Below are 20354 nucleotides of genomic sequence, written 5' to 3' on the forward strand. Positions count from 1 at the left end.
TTTTTTAATAGAGCATTTTGAATGAAATAATTTTTAAAATCAAAGAGGACAAATATAGTGAGACGTAGAAAATATTTTTTTTTCAACTTAATTCCTCACTTTATATATATTAATACTAATGTGTGACAAGATCTAAATTTTGAGATTAAGTTGAAAAATCCATCAAAATTTAAAACTGGTTTTGATTAAAAGGGGAAAAGAAAATAATATACTATAATATGGAAAATAGATTAAATCACAATCTTTAATAATAAACTAAAATTCAAATCATATATTAAACAAAACAATTTTTATTGAAGTTTATTTTCTATATTTAATATTTTAATTGTATTTTCTCTATCGAATTTTTTCTTCGCGAGTCAGATTCTTCGTCAACTAAGTATTCTAGAATAAAAATTTTGGGCGAATTCATTGTAATTCTATATCAATAATAATTTTTGATAGACCCACATAATCTATAAAATCAAATTTACTGTAAGACAATCATATTCATTCAGTCTACTAACTTACGAGAGTAATCATGACATTAGATCTGATACATATACTAAGGGTTAGTATATAGCCTCCATACCAGACTAATGGGGTCTTCTTCCCCATGCTCTTTTATCCTTCAAGTCAAAGACAAATACTCTCGTCGACACATTACTTCCCTTTGTCTGTCCAGAACAAAAAGGTTGACTTTTTTTTGTCATCACAACTAAATGTTATCATCGACAATGTGTACTTCAAATCTTCACTGCGAGTCGAATCCTCTATCAACCTAAGACTTTGGAAGACATCTAATCGAATTCTCGGATGCATATATCCTTCCGTCAACAATCTTAGATATGACGTCTGACAGATTCATGTAGTCAGTCAATCAAATCTACTGTCAGACGATAATATCCATTCATTCTGTCAATCTACGAGTAGCATTATGACACTAGGTCTAACACCGATACTAAACATCAACATATAAACACATCATACAAGATTATTTCTTTTCAAATCACCAACCACAACTCTACATTTAAATAAGAAGAGGTGAATCATTTATAACCGTCATATGTAATTCAACCTTACAAGTAAAGACAAAGCCGTGATATGATATATACTTTGTCAAAACCTAAAAGCTATGGGGTAAGACGTGAATTTCCTCCAGCTCTTCCAATACCAATCTAAAAACCAAAAGTAATTAAACATTTTTCCAACTTTTTTGTTCAGTGTTTTCCATTATAGTGCAAGTAGTATGAATAAAAGCACACAACCTCTGCGATCTCAGCAAAGTTGAAGATACTGGCCAGCCATTAAATCGGACTCACGAATTAACCCCGAGTAGGATCCGCGATCTGTTCCTGTCAACGAAGCCAAAAGTTTGATCGGATTCAACCTAATTTAATCATGAAAAATTCGTAACTTGTATACCTCGAATTCGTAAGGCTTCAAATTCAAGATAAATTTGGACTCGATCAAAGCAAGCAGTCGTGAAATATAAGATGGGTTCAGGGCCTTGGCCGCCGAACTTTTGGAAAATTATCGTTACTCTTTCAAAAAATATTTAAAATTTTCATTTGGCAATATAGGGTAATCTACCTATTTGGTCCCCGTCTATTCTCTGGTTTCTGTTTTGGTCATCCAACTCTTTTTTCCCAAAACATTATGTTTTATTTTTTCTTTGGTCATACACCGTTAAGTTTAACCGTTGACTTAACGAAAATGATGATATAGCATTATAATAATAACAATTTTAGTCTCGAAACTTCCATAATCTATCAAATTAAAATAATTCAAAAAAATAAATCTCAATATTTAAATATCTTATCAATTTGTTTCTCATTTTAATTTAAATAATGTATTAGTTTATTAATAATTTATTAACAATTTAACAATAATTTAGTGGTCCAACTTCAAAATTGTTAAAGTTTATGGATTTAGTGTGCGAATGTTCATTTTCATTTTCATTTTATCTCTGTTGATTATCCTTGCGTTCTCTATAGGTCGCACCATCGTTTTTATGTCGTCATTCTTCCTTCCTCTGTCGTCCAACCTTTTATTCACTTTTCATCCGCCCTAAATTTCACAGCCACCCCCTTACGATATCACAACAACATTGTTGCTCATCCGACAATTCCTCCGGACTCCATCGCAGCTTTGCTCACTATCGTCGTCGCAAAGTCTCTACCCATCCGTCATCATCATCATCGTTCTTCTACAAATTATACACCCTTCGGACATCACCTTTTTATTGTCCCATCAATTTTCTCTTTCCTTACCTATCCCTCACATAGCCACCCAACGTCCGTTAGCTCTAATTCTAACCGTTCATCAAAAATCTGTTTTTCATGAGTCGTGGCCTGGGAGTAATTTCTAAATGCTACATCCGGAAATAACAGCAATTGAGATATGCTTACACCAGGAGACTACAATAGATGAAGCAAAATTGATTGTACCTGTGATTCATGAGAGGTAAATTAGCAATTTTAGGGGAAGGGCTGCAAAGTTTACACTGAACCATATTTGCTTTCACTCAGTTTCCATGTTCCTTGAGCAGCACTAGATGGGCGCTCCCATGAGACCTCACTGGCTGATCCAGTGTTAACGTCCTCTACTCTCGAGTAGCCATGCCCTGCTCCGCTCACCTGTCACAAGCATTTTGCACAAGGGGATTAGGGGAAGCGATATATGGAGAAATAAAGTTATTGTATTTAGAAGGTGCCGACTTTGCAACTTCTCAAAGTGGGAATGAATGTTGTAATATGGAAAGAGGAAAAAAAAGGAAAATTAATTTAGGAAGCCATGATAACTGGTCACTCTGGAAGTAAGTTATGCAAGTTAGCCACGGGTACTGATTCGAATTCTCCAAAGAAGCTACTACTTGCCTGAAAAGATCTTTGAACCTCTGGTAATATTATTTCATAAAAATTACATAACTTACAGTCTCTAAACAGGCAGAAAGAATTGTCATGCCAGGCAGTGCATCAATCCCATGCTGCATCCAAGACTCCAAGTAAGATATATAAGTTTTTTAAATTGAAAAATAAACTATAGTCTAAACAGCTCACCTGGCGCCCATTTGTGTCTTTTAAATAAACCCTACACAGCAAAATAGTGTCGACGACACCATTAATCTGCCCAAGACAAACTTATTTTAATAGAAAAACATGGGAGCAATTCAGACATGCAGTAAATTTCAGAAAATAAGTAAAAAGTTCAACTTTCGTTTATCTTCGGTAGCAGTCAAAGATGCCCCAAAATATAGGAAATATGCAAATCATAACTGCCAAACTCCATGCTATAGCATGGTTGAAGTAATGAAAGATAATTAATCTGATAGTGGGAACTTGTTTAAAACACTGCACCTGGTGCAGTGACCTTTTAAATACTTGATTTAGCATGACTTCACACATGTAGGACAAACAAGGGGAAAAAAGGAGATTCCTTACATGCAAGATTATTCCAAATATTGCCCACCCTCTCGTGGCACCTTCTTCCTGATTTTGTGTGTATTCTGAAAATATCAAGGGGAAAAAACTTTTGAAGTAGCTGATACAAGATCTATGGAAAAGAATCACTAGTACCAGAAGATGCTTTAATTGATTACAGAAAAGATAGTTGATAAAAGCTAGCATCGAAGAAAACAAATTCAGGGAGCTTACCGCACATCTTTGTTAGAACAAACTCTATTGGTTCGTAGCCCTCTACTGGAATAGAGATTTTAACTTCATATGGGGAATTTAGGCCTTTACACCTGAAGAATAAAAGTAGGGGGGAAATAGATTTCAAATAGTAATTCAGCAGATTATAACTGAAAATAGCATCAACCTGCTTAAGAAAATGTTGCATATACATCTCCAATCTAGAAGCAAAGTCAAGGGAGATAAAGTAGTAGGCGGCTTCCATTTGCCCACTCCCTGATATCTTAACCTCCAGCCCATTTTCCGGAAAGATCTGTGAAGTGTCCCATTTAAAAATGACAAGGTAAAAAAGCATATTCATCCAGTAATTAATAGTTTTCTACTCCTTGAACCAAAGGAAAGATTACCTTGACAACAGGCTTTCGTACAAGATTGGATTGAGACGCAATAGCAGTCAGATAAAGTGTAACTGAGGTTGTTCAGTGCTGAAACTGTTCACGGAAAAAATTAAAACTATTCATAAAATGTGACACACGAATAGATAAACTCGATAATCTACTCATAATAGTGATACTATACCTAAAATCACGGTGAGATTTTTCAAAACCCAGCTGAGTTAGACCATTATAAACCTTCAAACAATAAGGGAACTTTTGAATAAAATAGTTTTGGCATTTAAATCAAAGTAATCCAGATCAAATGTAAAATTCTTACAATTTCCCATGATCGTGGATGAAATCCAACAGTAAAGCCCTCAAATATCCGTGGGCCTGATTTCTCACATGGAATGGCCAAGTCAACAATGACTCTGAGAAATATAAAATTTTTGAAGTTCAGATACGTACTGTAAAACAAATATCAATTAATAATTCGAAGAAATTGGATGCCAACTGTCTAATAAAACAACTAGTCTTGTGGCTTGGCACCAGGAATAAGTCTCCATATATCATGATTTCCATATACTGCACCAACTCAAAAAGATATGTTTGGAGAAAAGGAATGAAAAAGACAGGTTACAGCACTGCTTGAATACCTGCAAGTGGATTCATAAGTGACATTGCATATGCAACTTTGTTGGCCTGAGATTAACAACAAAGATAAAGAAAAAAAATGTTACAAGTTGATATAAAACAAAGCACTGGAAGTTAAGATTACAACATAAAACAGGTGATGACCTATAACCAACATCCAAATTAATAAGCCTTCCTAATATTCAGGGTAAGAAAATGAAAACTTGAACTAATTCATTGGCAATTAGTATGGACACAAAACGAAAAGAAAATGAATGAAAGAAATTTGGAACAGACAAATGCAAAGAAACTAAGTTATCATAGTTTTATGTATAAGTTTTCGTCATTTATTCACAGCAATGTTCATAAAGGTTGTGATAGCTGCATAAAATTTGACCAGTTGAGCAGAGGAAACACATTGAGTAAACAGGGTGATGATCAATTTAACCCATTTATATAAGGACATAGGGAAAATAAGTCCTAGTATACAAGAATAAGATCTTGAAGGCTGGATATGAAGAGCTTACACACCTTTACACTGCCCATTTAAACAATTTCCGCATAATATTTACCTGAAATACAATCAAGGATATTCATTAATGCATAACACAAGCCATGAGGAAATCTAATGTTCAATTTCACATGATTAATGACTCCATAACAAAATTATAACTTATAAGAATAGTAATGTCAAACAAGTTCCCAAAAAATTGAGAGAAAACAGTAGCCAATAGACTAACATGTGCAGTGCGTCCCATTTGTCAAAAGTGTGCTCACAGTTGAGCAGGTCGCCATTGAAAACTCCTGTAGACGCAGAGAAAGTAGATTTAACAGGTTATATAATATATATATATATATATATATATATATATCTACACATAATATCATAAACATTACAGAGTTAAAAATTAAACATGATTGAAATATTTCAATCTCAGAATGATTTACAAATATAAATGGATCATGTGTATTTGTATCTTCTAGATGCTTCATCTGAAGCCCAAGAGTTTGCGAAAGTTATTTTTTTTATTAAAGTTAGTTAAAGTTGGAGCCAAACAACAGTTCCATATAACGAGATAAGAGGCAGCTACAACATTTGTTATTTAAATTCACTTCAAATAACAGTAATAAATTGATTTTAACAGTAAAAAATTTCCTACAGCAATATTATATCATTCATTCCCCTTGAGCAAGGAGATTCAGCATACCCCTTCACTTTTTATAGTTGTTACTGCACAAACAAAAGTTCAAACCAAACAGACTTACTTGAACAAGATAAACATGCCCTGATCCAGCAACAAAGTAGTTATAGTTATCATATCGACCAAAATCTACATATCCCTGGACAATTAGCATTACACGTGGAGTGAATTATATTCAGAATGCAAGCATGAAAGTGCAAATCAATACTTTCACCAAATTAAAAACATTTTTAAAGCAATTTCTACAAAGAACTTCCTTGTAAAAGAATAAAATATAAGAATATTGATTTAGTATTTAAGCACAAGAAATTAACGACTACCGTTTGTGATCTACTCTCCACATCTTTGCAAAAGCGGATCACCCAGTCAGAGTCCTGCATTAGCGGAAATACAAAAATGCAATATGCTCAAAAAGAGAAATGGAAGACTTTCTATATTTAGAAACAGGCAATGATGTTACCTTCCCCTCATGTGCAAAAGGAACACCGATCCAATCACTCTAGTCAATAGCTTAAGAGAAAACATTTTACTAGTTTCAAAAACTCAAGTCCATTGATATGGAAATTTTGAGCCATAAATGTTCATTAGAACCAACCAACATTCAGATGTGTAAGCGAAATTTTATTATAAAAATAAGTAACCAAGGATACAAAATCAAGAAGCCTGCTAGAATTATCGAGGGCGTAGCAATTGGGTTTTGGTACAACAACAGATGTAACCGTAAGTGATTGAGAAAGAACAGCTGCAAAGGAAACAGATTCACTTGCATCAAAAAGTTTAAAATTAGTTGACAAAAATACTTCACACAATAACTCAAACAAGTCACCTGCCGCAGCTATGATTACGAAAATAGGATTTAAACAGCGCTTTAAACTCCGCATTGTTTCGCGTATTCAACCAAGCATGTCCTGCCAGAGATTCAGTGACTTTCAGCTTAGTTTTATCATCAGAAACTCTAAAAAAATAGCAGAGAACAAAAGTAAGGTGGAGTTTGAGCAAGATTCTTTTAAGCAAATGAATATTTGAGATTGAGATCTCAAATGAATAAAATTAATCGAAATTTATGGGTATTTTTTTTATAAATCCGGAATCTTGTATTCTGCAATCATTATTAAAAAGGAAAAGGGAAAAGACAGAGAATAAATCAGTATGAAATAGCAGAGAAAATACCAGAAGAACTTGACCGTAGTGTCGATGCTGAAGCCTGAAGCTTAAAAGACACTTCGGATGCAATTTCGACGGCAATACCAATTAAATAGGAAGCATAGAATGGACCCATTTTATTAAGGCTTAATACCCAAATAATTGCTCAAAATATACCTTTTCTGTCTACATTATTTTTTTTTTTGTTATCCAGATTACTAACGTTATAAATGTTATTTTTTAGGTATTTGGGCTATGAACGACATTAAATTCTCGCATATTTTACAATCTGATAATTTTAAAATTTTAATATAAATTTTAAAAAATAAAAGGATATATTTTAAAAAAAAACACATAAATTTCAAAATAACCCTTAAACTTTAAAAACCTTCATTTCAACCCTTAAACTCACGCCGATAGTCTCCCTTTTCCATTGAAGAAGCTCTACCCGACCTCCCCTCCCCTCGATGACCAAAACCCCCTATGAAATCGTGATAGGTTGACGACCAAAATATTTAAAGCTTTAAGAATCAATTTAAAAGGAAGGGCATAGTTTGAGGATGCATGGTGAAATTAACTCTTTTCAATAAACACAGTATTCTTTTTAAATAATTTAGATAAAATTATATTTTTGTTTTTCAATTATTTATATTTATTTAAAATAATAATATTTTTACTTGAGAATTAAGAGATCAATGATTTTTAATAATAATTATTTATTAAAACAAATAAAATTGAGCTATTACAGTAAATTTCTATATATATATTTTGAATGTAAATCATATCTGCATTAATTAAAAATTACTCCAGTAGCAATAAGAGTAAAATACAGGAGAAACAACATCAACATTAAAATATAGAGGAATTGCAGTCATAGAAATATAGTTAGCCAGAGAGCATGTATTGCGTCATTAGAATCACGACGACAGACACTCTTTAATTACTACAGTACATGGGAATTCCATCTCGATCGCCATCCGAACTGCATGACAAAGAGCACATGCTTCGATGATACTAACAGCTCGCAACCTGGGCAGAGGAAGGACACGACCAGCCGTGACAGAGCCAGACCAGTCTCGCACAACAACACAATCGCATCAGAGCCAAAGGATTATAGGGACTGAAAAAAATGCTGGATTTTGCATAATTCACCTTTTGCCTAAAAAAAATCTCATATGAATCAAGCACTGCGCAAACTCTCTGAAATTTGGAATCAAAATACCAGAGAAACATCAGACAATCATCGATATAAAAAAGATGAGTGATACGAGGATCTCCTTGACACGCAAATAAACCCTGAAACCTTCCGTGATGTTTAAAATGAAGGAGAGATGATAATTCTTGTGCCCAAAGAACAAAAAAAAAAAAAAAATCATAAGGACAAGTTGGTAAAATATACATTAAGATAATCATATATTCAATCAACTAAACATTGTTATCTTATATTATTGTCAAATAAATCAAACAAGGTAATGTAACATTCCCAATAATACTATAAGTAATGTCATATTCCGAAAATCCTATTCCTAAAAGTAATTTTATATTTCGTGAATCAAACATATATTATAATAACATACCCTTAGGGTGCGTTTGGTTTACGGAATGGAAGATTACCAGTGGGAATGTAAGATTATCAGGGAATAGGATTACTGAGAATGTTGTATTTTGTGTTTGGTTGGCTTAGCAGGAATGTAAGATTATCATGTTTGGTTAAAGTAATAAAAGATTATTAGAATGTATATTTGACCAAATTGTTCTTATTATATATTTGTTTTTTTAACAAGTTGGAAAATATTTTTATATTTTCTTTAAAAAATTTAAATTCATAAAATTTATATAATTTTTTTTACAAAATTGAAAATATAAAAAGGTTTAATGAAAGGGTGAAATTTTATTTTAACCTCTGAACTTCATATAAAATTTTAATTATAGATTTTTTTTGTAAATCTAAAATAGTTTAAGGATAAATTTGTAATTTAACCTTCGTAGAATTTTTATTATTCAATGACAGAAAAATGATATTTTAAAAAAAATTAAGGGCATTTTAGTCCAAAATACCGGGAATCCAACAATACCTAAGGAAAGTGAGGTAATGACATTCCCGATAATATACCCCAAAAAATCCACTATTGGTAATCTTACATTACCGGGAATGAGATTACCGGGCTAACCAAACGGGGGAATGTAGATTCCATTCCTATGGGAATCACACATTCCCTCATCCAAACACCCCCTTAGGGTGTGTTTAATTCATGGAATGTAAGATTACCAGTGAGAATGCAAGATTACCAGGGAATATGATTACTGAATGTTGTATTTTGTGTTTGATTGGTTTAGCAAGAATGCAAGATTACCATGTTTGGTTAAAGGAATAAAAAATTATTGGAATGTATATTTGACCAAATTGTCCTTATTATATATTTGTTTTTTTAACAAGTTGAAAAATATTTATATATTTTATTTAAAAAAAATTAAATTCATAAAATTTATATTTTTTTACAAAATTAAAAATATAAAAAGTTTTAATGAAAGGATAAAATTTTATTTTTAACTCTTGAACTTCATATAAAATTTTAATTATAGATTTTTTTTGTAAATCTAAAATAGTTTAAGGATAAATTTGTAATTTAATCTTCGTAGATTTTTTAATATTCAATGACAGAAAAATGATATTTTTGAAGAAAGAAAATTAAGGGCATTTTAGTCTAAAACGCCGGTAATCCAACAATACGTAAGAAAATGGAGGTAATTACATTCCCGGTAATATATTCAAAAAGATCTACTATTGGTAATAAAACATTACTGATAATGAGGTTCCCAACCAACTAAACATGAAAATATGGATTCCATTTCCATTTCCATTTCCATGAGAATCCCACATTCCTTGAACGAAACAACCCTTAGGTGGTGTTTGGTTCAAGGATTGTGGGATTCTCATGGGATGAGAATCCCACATTCCCATGTTTGGTTGGCCGGGAATCTCATTCCCGGTAATGTTTTATTACCAATAGTAAATTTTTTGGGGTATATTACAGAATCATACCTCCCTTCCCTTATGTATTGTAACATACCGCGTTTGGACTAAAATGCCCTTAAATTTTTATTTTTTTCAAAAATATCATTCTTTTGTCATTGAATAATAAAAATTCTACGAAGGTTAAATTACAAATTTATCCTTAAATTATTTTAGATTTACAAAAAAAATCTATAATTAAAATTTTATATGAAGTTCAGTAATTAAAAAAAATTACCCTTTCATTAAACATTTTTTATATTTTTAATTTTGTAAAAAAATTATATAAATATTATGAATTTAATTTTTTAAAGAAATATATAAATATTACAATTTGTAATATTATGCAAATATATAATAAAGACAATTTGATTAAATATACATTCCAATAATGTTTTATTCTTTTAACCAAACACGATAATCTTACATTCCTGCTAAACCAACCAAACACAAAATACAACATTCCTAGTAATCCTATTATCTGGTAATCTTTTATTCACACTGATAATCTTTTATAGTTAAGACATCATACCGTCACTATAAATGCTTTTAGATGCTTGACATAATACATTTTTATCTTAAGAAATCGGCGTTCAACATAGACAATAAAATATTTACGCTCTTTGGATATATAGCATAACAATCTTCAATCTTTCTAGTATAGACATGTCAGTCTAATAGTATAGAGGAAAAAAGCACGTATATTTTTTCTTTTCACACATATAAAAAGGAAAGATTTAACATGTATAGAACATGTTAATCAAGATATAATATATTTTAATTATTATAAAAATTTATGATTATGTAAGCTCTAAAACTTAAATTCATAAAATAATTTTAACGATAAAAGAGAATTTTAATATTATTAGAGTTTTATTGTGAAAAATAAATTTAACACGTCACGCTAATATTTCTTAACGATATTTGATGATAGTAATGGTAATGAAAGCGAACTAAAAAATTAATGATGATATTGCACGTTTTAAAATATAAGTAACCAAAATACGAGAAGACTTAAAAAATTAGTGACTATTTATTAAATTTAACCTAATAATAAGATCTTCAAGAAAAAGGGATTAATAATCTTAATCCTTCACTAATACACCGCCAAATGTACACCTTCAGCTGCTAGATTTTGCCAACAAACAAACCCCTCAGATGCCAAACGTAGCATTACCCGATCTATCACTGTCTAATCCTAACCCTAGACCGAAGAGAAGAGGACGATGGCGAAGCACGCCGCCGTTGGCTGGGGCAACCACCACTTACAGAACCGCTGGCTTTTGGTTCTTCTACTAATGCTTTCTGTTTCAACGGTTATTGCCTTCTTCGTGAGAGCTGCCTTCGATTCGTGTGATCAGGATGTTTCTGCTGCTGTTGGTGGTATCGGCTCTGCTCGGCATGTCATTCAAGCCTCCGAGAAACGAACACCGCAGATCGCTGCTGCAAAGCCGAGTCCGCTCAGTTTCATGAAGTCGAAGGTCGTTCTGCTGGTGTCGCACGAGCTCTCGCTTTCTGGTACTCTCCTTGTTTTTATTTCTGTTAATAGCTATCTTTAGTGTGTTCAGTCGCTTTGGAATTCATGATATTTTGGTTGAATTTCAATGTATTGGAATTTTGGTTTTAGTTGCCTTCCTTTTATTGTCGAGTGACTTAGTAGGGTTTATTTACTGTATGATTGTTTCCATTGAAGTATAATTGCAAATGAACCGAATTTATGTTCAGTAGTTTTGAGGTAGCTGTCTGCATCTTGTATGGGATGCCCTTGCACGGTTGTAACTGATCCGTGGACACATATAAATGAGTTTTATTATCGTATAGAGGAACAAACAGAGGAAGTGCTTGGTTTCTTTCAGTTAGTGTCCTGTTCTAGCCATGCCCAAAATTTTTAAAGCCATTTCTGCTGGTTTTTTCAATTCAAGTAATTAATTGATGTATTTGCATACGCATTCATTACTATTTGTCGAATGTCAGATTTAATATCATGGCTGTCATTGTCAGCATATCATTTGCTATAAGTTTCTTTAGTTTACGTGAGGATATCTGCACATTCTCATATCACGTTTAGTAACTTTAGTTTCATCCTAAAGTATGAAAAAGAGAAACTATGTAGGTTCATTATGGCCTTTTGTGTCTTAACTTAATCCCCTTATCAATTTTGCTATTTTGACACTCAGTAAAAAGCATTCCACGTGTGTGCTGGTATCTTTGAGGTTTAATTACTTTTTGAGGCTCTGTTGACATGCTAGTTATGACCCATCCTTTGTTTCCTATAGATGAAAATAATTATATCATAATAAATTCTGAGATTCTTGTTGACTCCTAACTCTCAAGTACTCTGCATGTAAATTATAGAATGTCGTTTTGGCATGTTGCTGACATGTTCTATAAATGGTTTGTGCATATATAGAATCTTCTTGTTGTGGATCTCGTGGTGCAATGTTAATTAATCCTTGTTGTTACTCTTCTTGACTAATCTTTTTTCCCTGAATCTTGTAACTTTTTGGTTATAAATAATGTCTTTTGCTTCCAGTTGTCAATGAGTGCACTGCACACCTTGTCTAAGCATGAAATCTCTAAATCGTAGTTTTTCTACTCTTTCGTAAACAAAATTTCTTTTTTCATATATGACCCTTTGCCGGAAGACATATTTATTGTCAGAAGAAAGTTTATTCTTTCTGCCATTTGTAACTATAATCTTTCTTTGTGAAGATGCTTTTTAGAATTCATATATTTTATCATATAATGTTTCCCGTCTTTTTTCTTTTTACTCTAGGTGGACCACTGTTGCTGATGGAGCTGGCATTCCTATTAAGAAGTGTTGGTGCCGAAGTTTATTGGATTACAATTACGAAAGCATCTGAAACAGATGAAGTAACATATAGTTTAGAACATAAGATGATGGACAGAGGAGTACAGGTACTCAGAATACTTCACTTTGTTTAATTGTTTCTTTATCCATTTATGATGCTTTTACTATATAGTAGTGAACTTTATATTACCCTATATGATGGATTAGCATTTCATCTGGGAGAGGCTTTAGATGATTTGTTTGTAAATAGTTACCTTTCTTCTAATTAGGCTTTCACCTGTCTTTTCAGGTTTTCCGGGCTAGGGGGAAAGAAGCTTTAGATACTGCTCTAAGAGCTGATCTGGTTGTTTTGAACACTGCTGTTGCTGGGAAATGGCTGGATGTTGTTCTTAAAGAAGACGTTCATCGTGTTTTGCCTAAGGTGTTGTGGTGGATCCATGAAATGCGAGGTCATTACTTCAAATTAGACTATGTAAAGCATCTTCCTTTTGTAGCTGGTGCTATGATTGATTCACATGTTACAGCTGAATACTGGAAGAATAGGACTCAAGAACGTTTGAAGTAAGCTTCAAAAATCATTGTGTCTACAATCTCAGTGTGCTTATTGTTGCTTTTAAATTATTGCTGTTCATTCTGCATGCATTGCAACAAAAACCCAAACAAGTTTTTTTGTGCATTTAGTTCCTCCGTTACTCCATATGTTTCACATTTCTTATTTTTAATTACACATTTGAGTGTTTTTCCCTTCTCCAATTCATTTGCTTTTTGTAGGATCAAAATGCCCGATACCTATGTTGTTCACCTAGGAAATAGCAAGGAACTAATGCAAGTTGCAGAAGACAGTGTGGCTAAAAGGGTTCTGCGTGAACATGTTCGTGAATCTCTTGGAGTGCTCAATGAGGATTTACTCTTTGCCTTAATAAATAGTATGCTTTTCAGTTTTCATCTTGAATGGATTTTTCTCTTCTTTTCCTTCACTTTCCTTCATGTAATGCACCTATTTTTATCGAGATCCTCCTTTCAATCTGATAAAAAAGAGAACCGTCAGAATTGGCTTTGTCGATTGTATAATTGTTTGTACCGGGAAAGTAACATTTGCTCAGTCCTGAGTGATTTCAATTTGGTGCTATTTATGCTGTTTTTTTGCTTGCTCAATTCTATTTTTTGGTGAGATTGAGATATTGTCTTTCTGAAGAAAATTGAAAATCATATAGCTTCTTCAATTGTTATGTGTTGAGTCTCCTGCATTTTGAGTTTTTTTTTTATAGGAATAGGATGCCTCTTTAAAAACCTCCCTCTTAGTAGGCCCTTACCCAAAGGCAAGAACCAACTAGCTTAAGGAGGAAAAGAGTACATGATTTTATTAAATAAAAGACTTTTACATAAAACTTAAGAACTCTCCAGCCAAATACTACCGACATAAAACACTCCTGAAACACTATTACTCTAAAGCATACAAACCAACTAAATCCATGACTACAATCACCCAATTCCCTCCTTGGCTAACTTGTCAGCTTCACAATTACAACTCCTAGGAATCCACATGACAATAACGTGAATTAAAGAAACAGAAGCCACAATTTCCTTAACAAAATTAGACAGAAAAACAGGGGCAGAAACTTGATTAATGATCCAATCCACTGCTGTCTTTGAGTCGCATTCGATAATAAGCCTGCCCTTCAACACCCAATCTGAAGAAACAAAGATGTCAATGCCTTTTTTGATAGCTTTTAGTTCTGCTAGAATAGGGGTGGTAGGCCCGACACTTTCAGAGAATGAAAGAAGAGTAACCCGATTCCAATCCCTGAGAATTCCTCCTATACCAGCCATCATCCCAACACTGCAAACAGCCCCATCCACATTCATCTTAAAATAGTCCACCGGAGGAGGAATCCAGCAGTACACAATGCTGTTCATAACCTTAGGAGCAGAAAAATTGTCAGCCAAAGAGGGATCACCAATTAGAGAGTCTACCTGAATAGAGAGTAGGGGATACTTTGCTAAAAACCATTTGGCTAACCTTAAACGAACAGTGAAAAACAGTAAAATTCTGTCTAGTTTTCCTTCTTCAAAAATTAACTCATTTCTCATTTTCCAAATTGACCAAAAAACAGCCCCTGGAATAAACTTCCAAATAGCTACTCCTGCATTTTGAGTTTTGTCTGGCAGTTAAGAACAATAGTTTGGTTTTATCGATCATTTCCCCCCCCCCAAAATTTCCATTTCTCCCTTTAACTATCATTGTATTGTTTTTAATTAATCACCCATTCGCTCTAACGTATCCTCTTCTCAATTTTCTTTTGTATGCCGAGGCATATAAAATAAGGCAGAAAGTATGGGAAAACATTTGAACTAAATAGTGTTTGGTTTTCTGCTTTTTATCACTAAGTTGTATCAAATTCCTTCCACTGCAGGTGTTTCACGGGGAAAAGGCCAGGATCTCTTTTTACGTTCCTTCTACGAGGCCTTGCAACTGATCAAGGAAAAGAAAATGCAGGTGCCACCAGTGCATGCAGTAATTGTGGGAAGTGACATGACTGCTCAGACAAAATTTGAAATGGAATTACGGGATTACGTATTGCAGAAGAAAATTCAAGATCGTGTTCATTTTGTGAACAAAACTCCAACGGTCGCACCGTATTTAGCTGCCATTGATGTTCTTGTGCAGAATTCCCAGGTAATCTCTGTGGTTTAAAGAATTTTCTTTTTCAAATATAACGTTCGCTCCAATCTGTGAAATTAATCTAATTTGCTCTCTGGTTGGTGTAAGTGTTACTTCTTCAGTTGTTTGTATAATTATAATATAAAGAAGCTATTGGATGTTTACCATTAGAATCTTCTGATGTTACTGATGTCTCAAGATAACAAGTCTCAGCCAGTAGTCCAATTATAAATGTTGAGAATTGACATGATGACATTGGTTTTCTGGTGTTTGGAGAGGTAGCACTTCTTACATGAAAATAATGGTAATTATGGTTATGTTTTGTGTCCGTTTTTCCATTGTCGTTCTTAGATGTCTCCAAGTTACATAATGTCACAGTCACCAAATAATCAAAATTCTGAAGGAATAAAAAATGAACAATAAATTGCTAGAGAAATTTGCTTCTATGGACTGGAGGGAGAACTGAATTTATTTGAGTAGATTCCTTGATGCATATGACGGTTTTGAATTTCTGATATCCGCTTAGGCTAGAGAAATTTGCATCTATGGCTTGTACTCTTCTTCAAAGTTACTTTAAATATAAAGCGAATCACAAATTTTTTCCTTGCTTTTAGGCACGGGGAGAATGCTTTGGACGGATAACAATTGAGGCCATGGCATTCCAGTTACCTATACTGGTAATCTATGAACTTTGCCTGATTTTCTTTTACTCGTACTTCTGAGCTTTTGATAAATAAAACATGTCGAACTCATTAACTGCTCATATTTTCTATGGCAATAGTCATTGGAGCTGGATTTTGATACTGACACATGCCATGCAAATATAGGGAACAGCTGCAGGAGGCACCATGGAAATAGTAGTGAATGGGACTACAGGTGTATTACATCCTGTCGGAAAAGCTGGGGTTACACCTCTTGCAAAAAATATCGTTAGACTTGCTACTCATGTCGAGAGGAGGCTTACAATGGGAAAGAGAGGGTACGAAAGGGTCAAAGAAAAATTTCTAGAACCACACATGGCCGAGAGAATTGCTGGAGTACTGAAAGAAGTGTTGAAGAAATCTAAAATCAAATCAGGTAGACACCCGTCGCAACAATGGGGTTAGATCCGGTTTCAATCAGTATAGCAATGGTGGCCCAAAGTACAGGCTAAAATAGGATGCATTTTTCTTTTTCTCATGGAGTTACACATCTTTGGTTATTTATGGCCTAATTTTTATGTCTCCACTTTTCCTTTTAGGGATGTAAATTATATATGTGCTAAGACAATTTTCAGCCGTTGATATAGTTGAGAAGCTCATTTGAAGGTATGTGATTTTTTTTTTTACTTATCATAGCATTGATTTCCTCAGTAATGGAACAACAGTATTACTTGATAGAATAAGGTGGTCAACCATTAAATAAATGCAATTCCAAGTTTGGTTGGAGAAATAAATAAATAGGCAATTTACATTATTCAAAGCGCATGGCTTCGTCACCTTAGGTTAGCCTGTATATTCTTTGACGCGTACTCCTTTCTATCCTTTATTTGGTTCGTACCTAATACCGTTCAATTAATTCATCCGGTTGAGCTGGAAACTTCGGCTTCAGCATTTTGAATTGTGTACAGGTACCTCTCTCCCGCAAGTCCACTACAATACTTGTAAATTTTATCCCAAAACTGTGCTGCTGTACAAGCACCGAACTTATACGAAGCCTTACCATTTGGCTTATTTTTAATCAGGTTAAGTATCCAAACCCATTTTTTTGAGACTGTTCTAATTCGTGGATATTGTTTTCTAGGGTTTGTTAACCAATCGATTTTTTCTATTATTGTATGAGAAAAGAGAATAATTTGCCTGTTTCTTTTATATTTTCTGCTTCCAGTACGGTTGTTGATGTGAATTGGGCCATCAAATCCATTGTCAAATTAGGACTTTTAGAGTGTGGGAGGAAGGTGTTTGATGAAGTGCCTGAGAGAGATTTGATTTCCTGGAAAGCGTTGATTTTAGCATATGCAAAAATTGGGGATATGGAATCTGCAGGAGAATTGTTTGGTCAGTTGCCTTTGAAGGATATGTTGGCATGGACAGCGATGGTTACAAGATATGCTCAGAATGCTAAGCCTAGAGAGGCATTGGAGTTGTTTGAGAGAACGCAAAACGAAAACAGCCGAGGTTACTTTTGTTGGAGTTATTTCTGATTGTGTGCAACTAGGTGCTGCAAAGTAATCGAACTGGATTCAGTATATTGTCGACTTTGGGGATTAATCCTGCTCGTTGTGCTTGTGGTGGGATCGGCTTTTATTGATATGTATTCAAAGTATGGAAGTGTTGAGGATGCATATAAGGTTTTTGAGGAGGAAAAGAACGTGTGTTCATATAGTTCAATGATTACAGGGTTTGCTATGCATGGTGTGCTAGTGCGGCATTGGAATTGTTTCAGGAAATGGTGAATAAAGGGTTCAAATCTAATAAAAGTTAAATTTATTGCTGTACTTCCGGCATGTGGCCATTCGAAAATGATGGATCAAGGTCGTCAAATATTTGCAACTATGGAGGAGAAATTCAGGATTTCTCCCCGGGAGTTGATCAGTATTCTTGCATGGTGGATCTTCTTGGTCGACCTGGATTCCTACAAAACGCACTTAAACTTGTAGAAACAATGCCAATTGAGCCTATGGGGTCTTTGGTGGGCATTGCTTGGATCATGCCGCTCTAATTCTAAACCCGATATAGCCCAGATCTAGGAAGTACGGGGAAGGCATAGTTGTGCCGTTTCAAGTAGCCAATACGTCCCCGGTACGGGGACGTGTCACGGTGGTAGGGTACGGCTCAATGACGTCGGGGACGTTTCACTAAGACCTGGGGACGTTTCGGGGAGGACATTTAAAAAAAAATCACAGCACCACCGTATTCCCCATACACCCAAGCCTTCATTTCGCTGTGCACGGCCGTCGATTTGGCTGCTTCAGTTGCAGAAGCGGCTTGAGAACTCGCGCTGACCCTTGGTGGAAATCGAGCGAAAGAAGGCGATGAAGTGCCCTTTGGGAATAAGGTGGTGCTCGGTGATTTCCTTTTGGTTTCCTGAAAAGCTAATGAGGGTTTGAAAGAAAGTGGCGGAGGAGAAGGGAAGGACTGGAGATGGGATGTCAGAAGTGTTGCTCTCATTTTTTTCCAAATGCGCCTCCAAGTGTCGGACACAGTGGCTTATCTCCTTTTCCCGATATCTCTTACGAGTAACTGTCTTTTTTTTGCCTTGAAAATGAGAACCTCAATAGTTTTTTAAAATACCAAAGCAGTACAAAATCTAGAAAGTACTAGTTTTATCACCAATCAATATCACTCACTATGATTCATTGATCCGTAATTGAGTTCTAATTGGGTTGATATTGTTAACACTGTAATATTTTAAAAATTGGGAACTCAATTGTAATTTGAAATTTTAGAAAAAAATATATAAAAAATAACTAACTAAAATATTTTTTTCATTTAAATATTTAAAGTACCTTTATTAAAATAACTAACCAAGATTTAGTTTACATCTATTACAATCTTTATCTTTTATCAATGAGTTCTATTTAATATGAGGATGAGAAAACTAAGATGTGGGATGTTGGTGGAGATGTTTTTGATTTATTGGGAGATGTTGGATATTTAGATGTCGAACTCTCGCTTGATGAGTCTGATTTAGAGAGCCAATTAATCTCGGAAGATGTTAATAATATTTGATTTGGGTTTCCTATTTTTCTAGACTTAATATTATGGTTTGAGTCTTAAGATTTGATACTTTAATATTATGATTTTATTATTCTAGAGTTAATATTATAGTTTAAATCTTAAAATTTGATATTTTAATATTGTTGTTTGTTTATGGATTTTACTGTTCTAAACTTAATATTGATGTTTGAGTCTTAATATTTGAATTTACTTATGATTTTTTATATATATTTATAATATTAAAATTATTTTATATGCCGTATCTTTACCGTTCTTGTACCCTGTAATTTTAAAAATTACCGTTTTTCATCCCCGTATCCGTATCAGTGCAACATAGACCCAGATCGCTGCAAACATTTTATTTGAGCTGGAACAAAATGAAACTGGTAATTACATCTTGCTCTCTAACATACACGCTTCAGCCAGGCGGTGGAATGATGTTTCACTGACAAGGAAACTGATGATAGAGAAAGGTCTGAGAAAAAGAATCCTGGATGTAGCTGGTTGGAACTTGGAAGCGAAGTTCGGGTGTCATCGAGGAGTTTCTTTGCCGGGGACATGCTGAGATTGAGCAGGTGCTTGAGGATCTTCTAAATAGGTTAAAGGCTATCAGGTACAAACCAAACATGAATTCTGTTGCTTATGATGTGAGTGATGAAGAAAATAGACGGATGCTAATCACTCAGCCAGAAACTACCTCTGGCATTCGGATTATGAAGAATATAAGAATGTGGGAAGATTGCCTGCCACTCATTCATGTGTGGTGCATCTCAAATCACAGGTAAGGTAATTATCTAAGGGATAACTTGAGATTCCACCATTTACATAATGGTAAGTGCTCATGTGTTAACTTTTATAAATCTAAGGTAGTATCGATTTATAATTTTTCTTAACTTACTGATAATGTACACACACTACAAACGCAACTTGAATCTAGATTCTGTAAAGAAAATAATATTTCATTTTTTTCACTGGGATCACTCAATTCAGTATATCTTAAATTCAAAGAATCACTGACTTTCTTTTGTATTCTTTCAATATTTCTTGATAAGCAAATTTCTCAATTGAGATGCATGTTTCTCCTACAATGGAAGTTCTATCCTGTTTTGAAAATTTATTGTGAATATCGGGGTACAAAAAATAAATTGTAAGTACTGGAAATGTAGTCAATGGTATAGATGGCTTTACGTAACAGGCAAT

At 33.9% G+C, this 20354-nt stretch overlaps 1 protein-coding gene, 1 long non-coding RNA gene and 2 pseudogenes across 4 annotated transcripts; 2 read left to right on the forward strand and 2 right to left on the reverse strand.

Moving 5' to 3' along the window:
• Nucleotides 1-2340: 2340 nt before the first annotated feature.
• Nucleotides 2341-3151, reverse strand: LOC120118916. Its single transcript, XR_005515800.1, has 3 exons — nt 3042-3151; nt 2915-2968; nt 2341-2618 (listed from the first exon to the last, which is right to left on the reverse strand). It is a non-coding gene; the product is annotated as an uncharacterized LOC120118916 (long non-coding RNA).
• Nucleotides 3152-3429: 278 nt separating this feature from the next.
• LOC120118914 lies at nt 3430-7083 on the reverse strand (annotated as a pseudogene).
• A 4035-nt stretch (nt 7084-11118) lies between these two features.
• On the forward strand, nt 11119-18643 carry LOC120118951. 3 transcript variants are annotated; one of them, XM_039138863.1, is made up of 10 exons: nt 11119-11500; nt 12759-12901; nt 13084-13355; nt 13566-13720; nt 15209-15471; nt 16071-16133; nt 16284-16533; nt 16697-16763; nt 17066-17179; nt 17323-18643. In XM_039138863.1, the coding sequence occupies exons 1-8, from the start codon at nt 11209-11211 to the stop codon at nt 16702-16704; spliced, it is 1446 nt and encodes a 481-aa protein (XP_038994794.1). In that variant the 5' UTR covers nt 11119-11208; the 3' UTR covers nt 16705-16763; nt 17066-17179; nt 17323-18643. The 3 variants fall into 3 exon arrangements, with proteins under 3 accessions (XP_038994794.1, XP_038994792.1, XP_038994793.1); XM_039138861.1 differs by having other exon boundaries at nt 16284-16763; XM_039138862.1 differs by lacking the exons at nt 17066-17179; nt 17323-18643 and having other exon boundaries at nt 16284-16766.
• LOC120119064 lies at nt 16811-20047 on the forward strand (annotated as a pseudogene).
• The last annotated feature ends 307 nt before the right edge of the window (nt 20048-20354 follow it).

Source organism: Hibiscus syriacus, unplaced genomic scaffold (genome assembly GCF_006381635.1).
Source record: "Hibiscus syriacus cultivar Baekdansim isolate YM2019G1 unplaced genomic scaffold, ASM638163v2 tig00110330_pilon, whole genome shotgun sequence".
In the NCBI taxonomy this organism is placed as follows: Eukaryota; Viridiplantae; Streptophyta; class Magnoliopsida; order Malvales; family Malvaceae; genus Hibiscus; species Hibiscus syriacus.

What these genes read in the sequence shown, in the direction of transcription:
- LOC120118951 (XM_039138861.1), top strand. Translation starts at nt 11,209, where the DNA reads ATGGCGAAGCACGCCGCCGTTGGCTGGGGCAACCACCACTTACAGAAC. An exon ending in GCACGAGCTCTCGCTTTCTG is followed by an intron (nt 11,501 to 12,758) that starts GTACTCTCCTTG and finishes TTTTTACTCTAG; the next exon opens with GTGGACCACTGTTGCTGATG. An exon ending in CATTCCAGTTACCTATACTG is followed by an intron (nt 16,134 to 16,283) that starts GTAATCTATGAA and finishes ATGCAAATATAG; the next exon opens with GGAACAGCTGCAGGAGGCAC.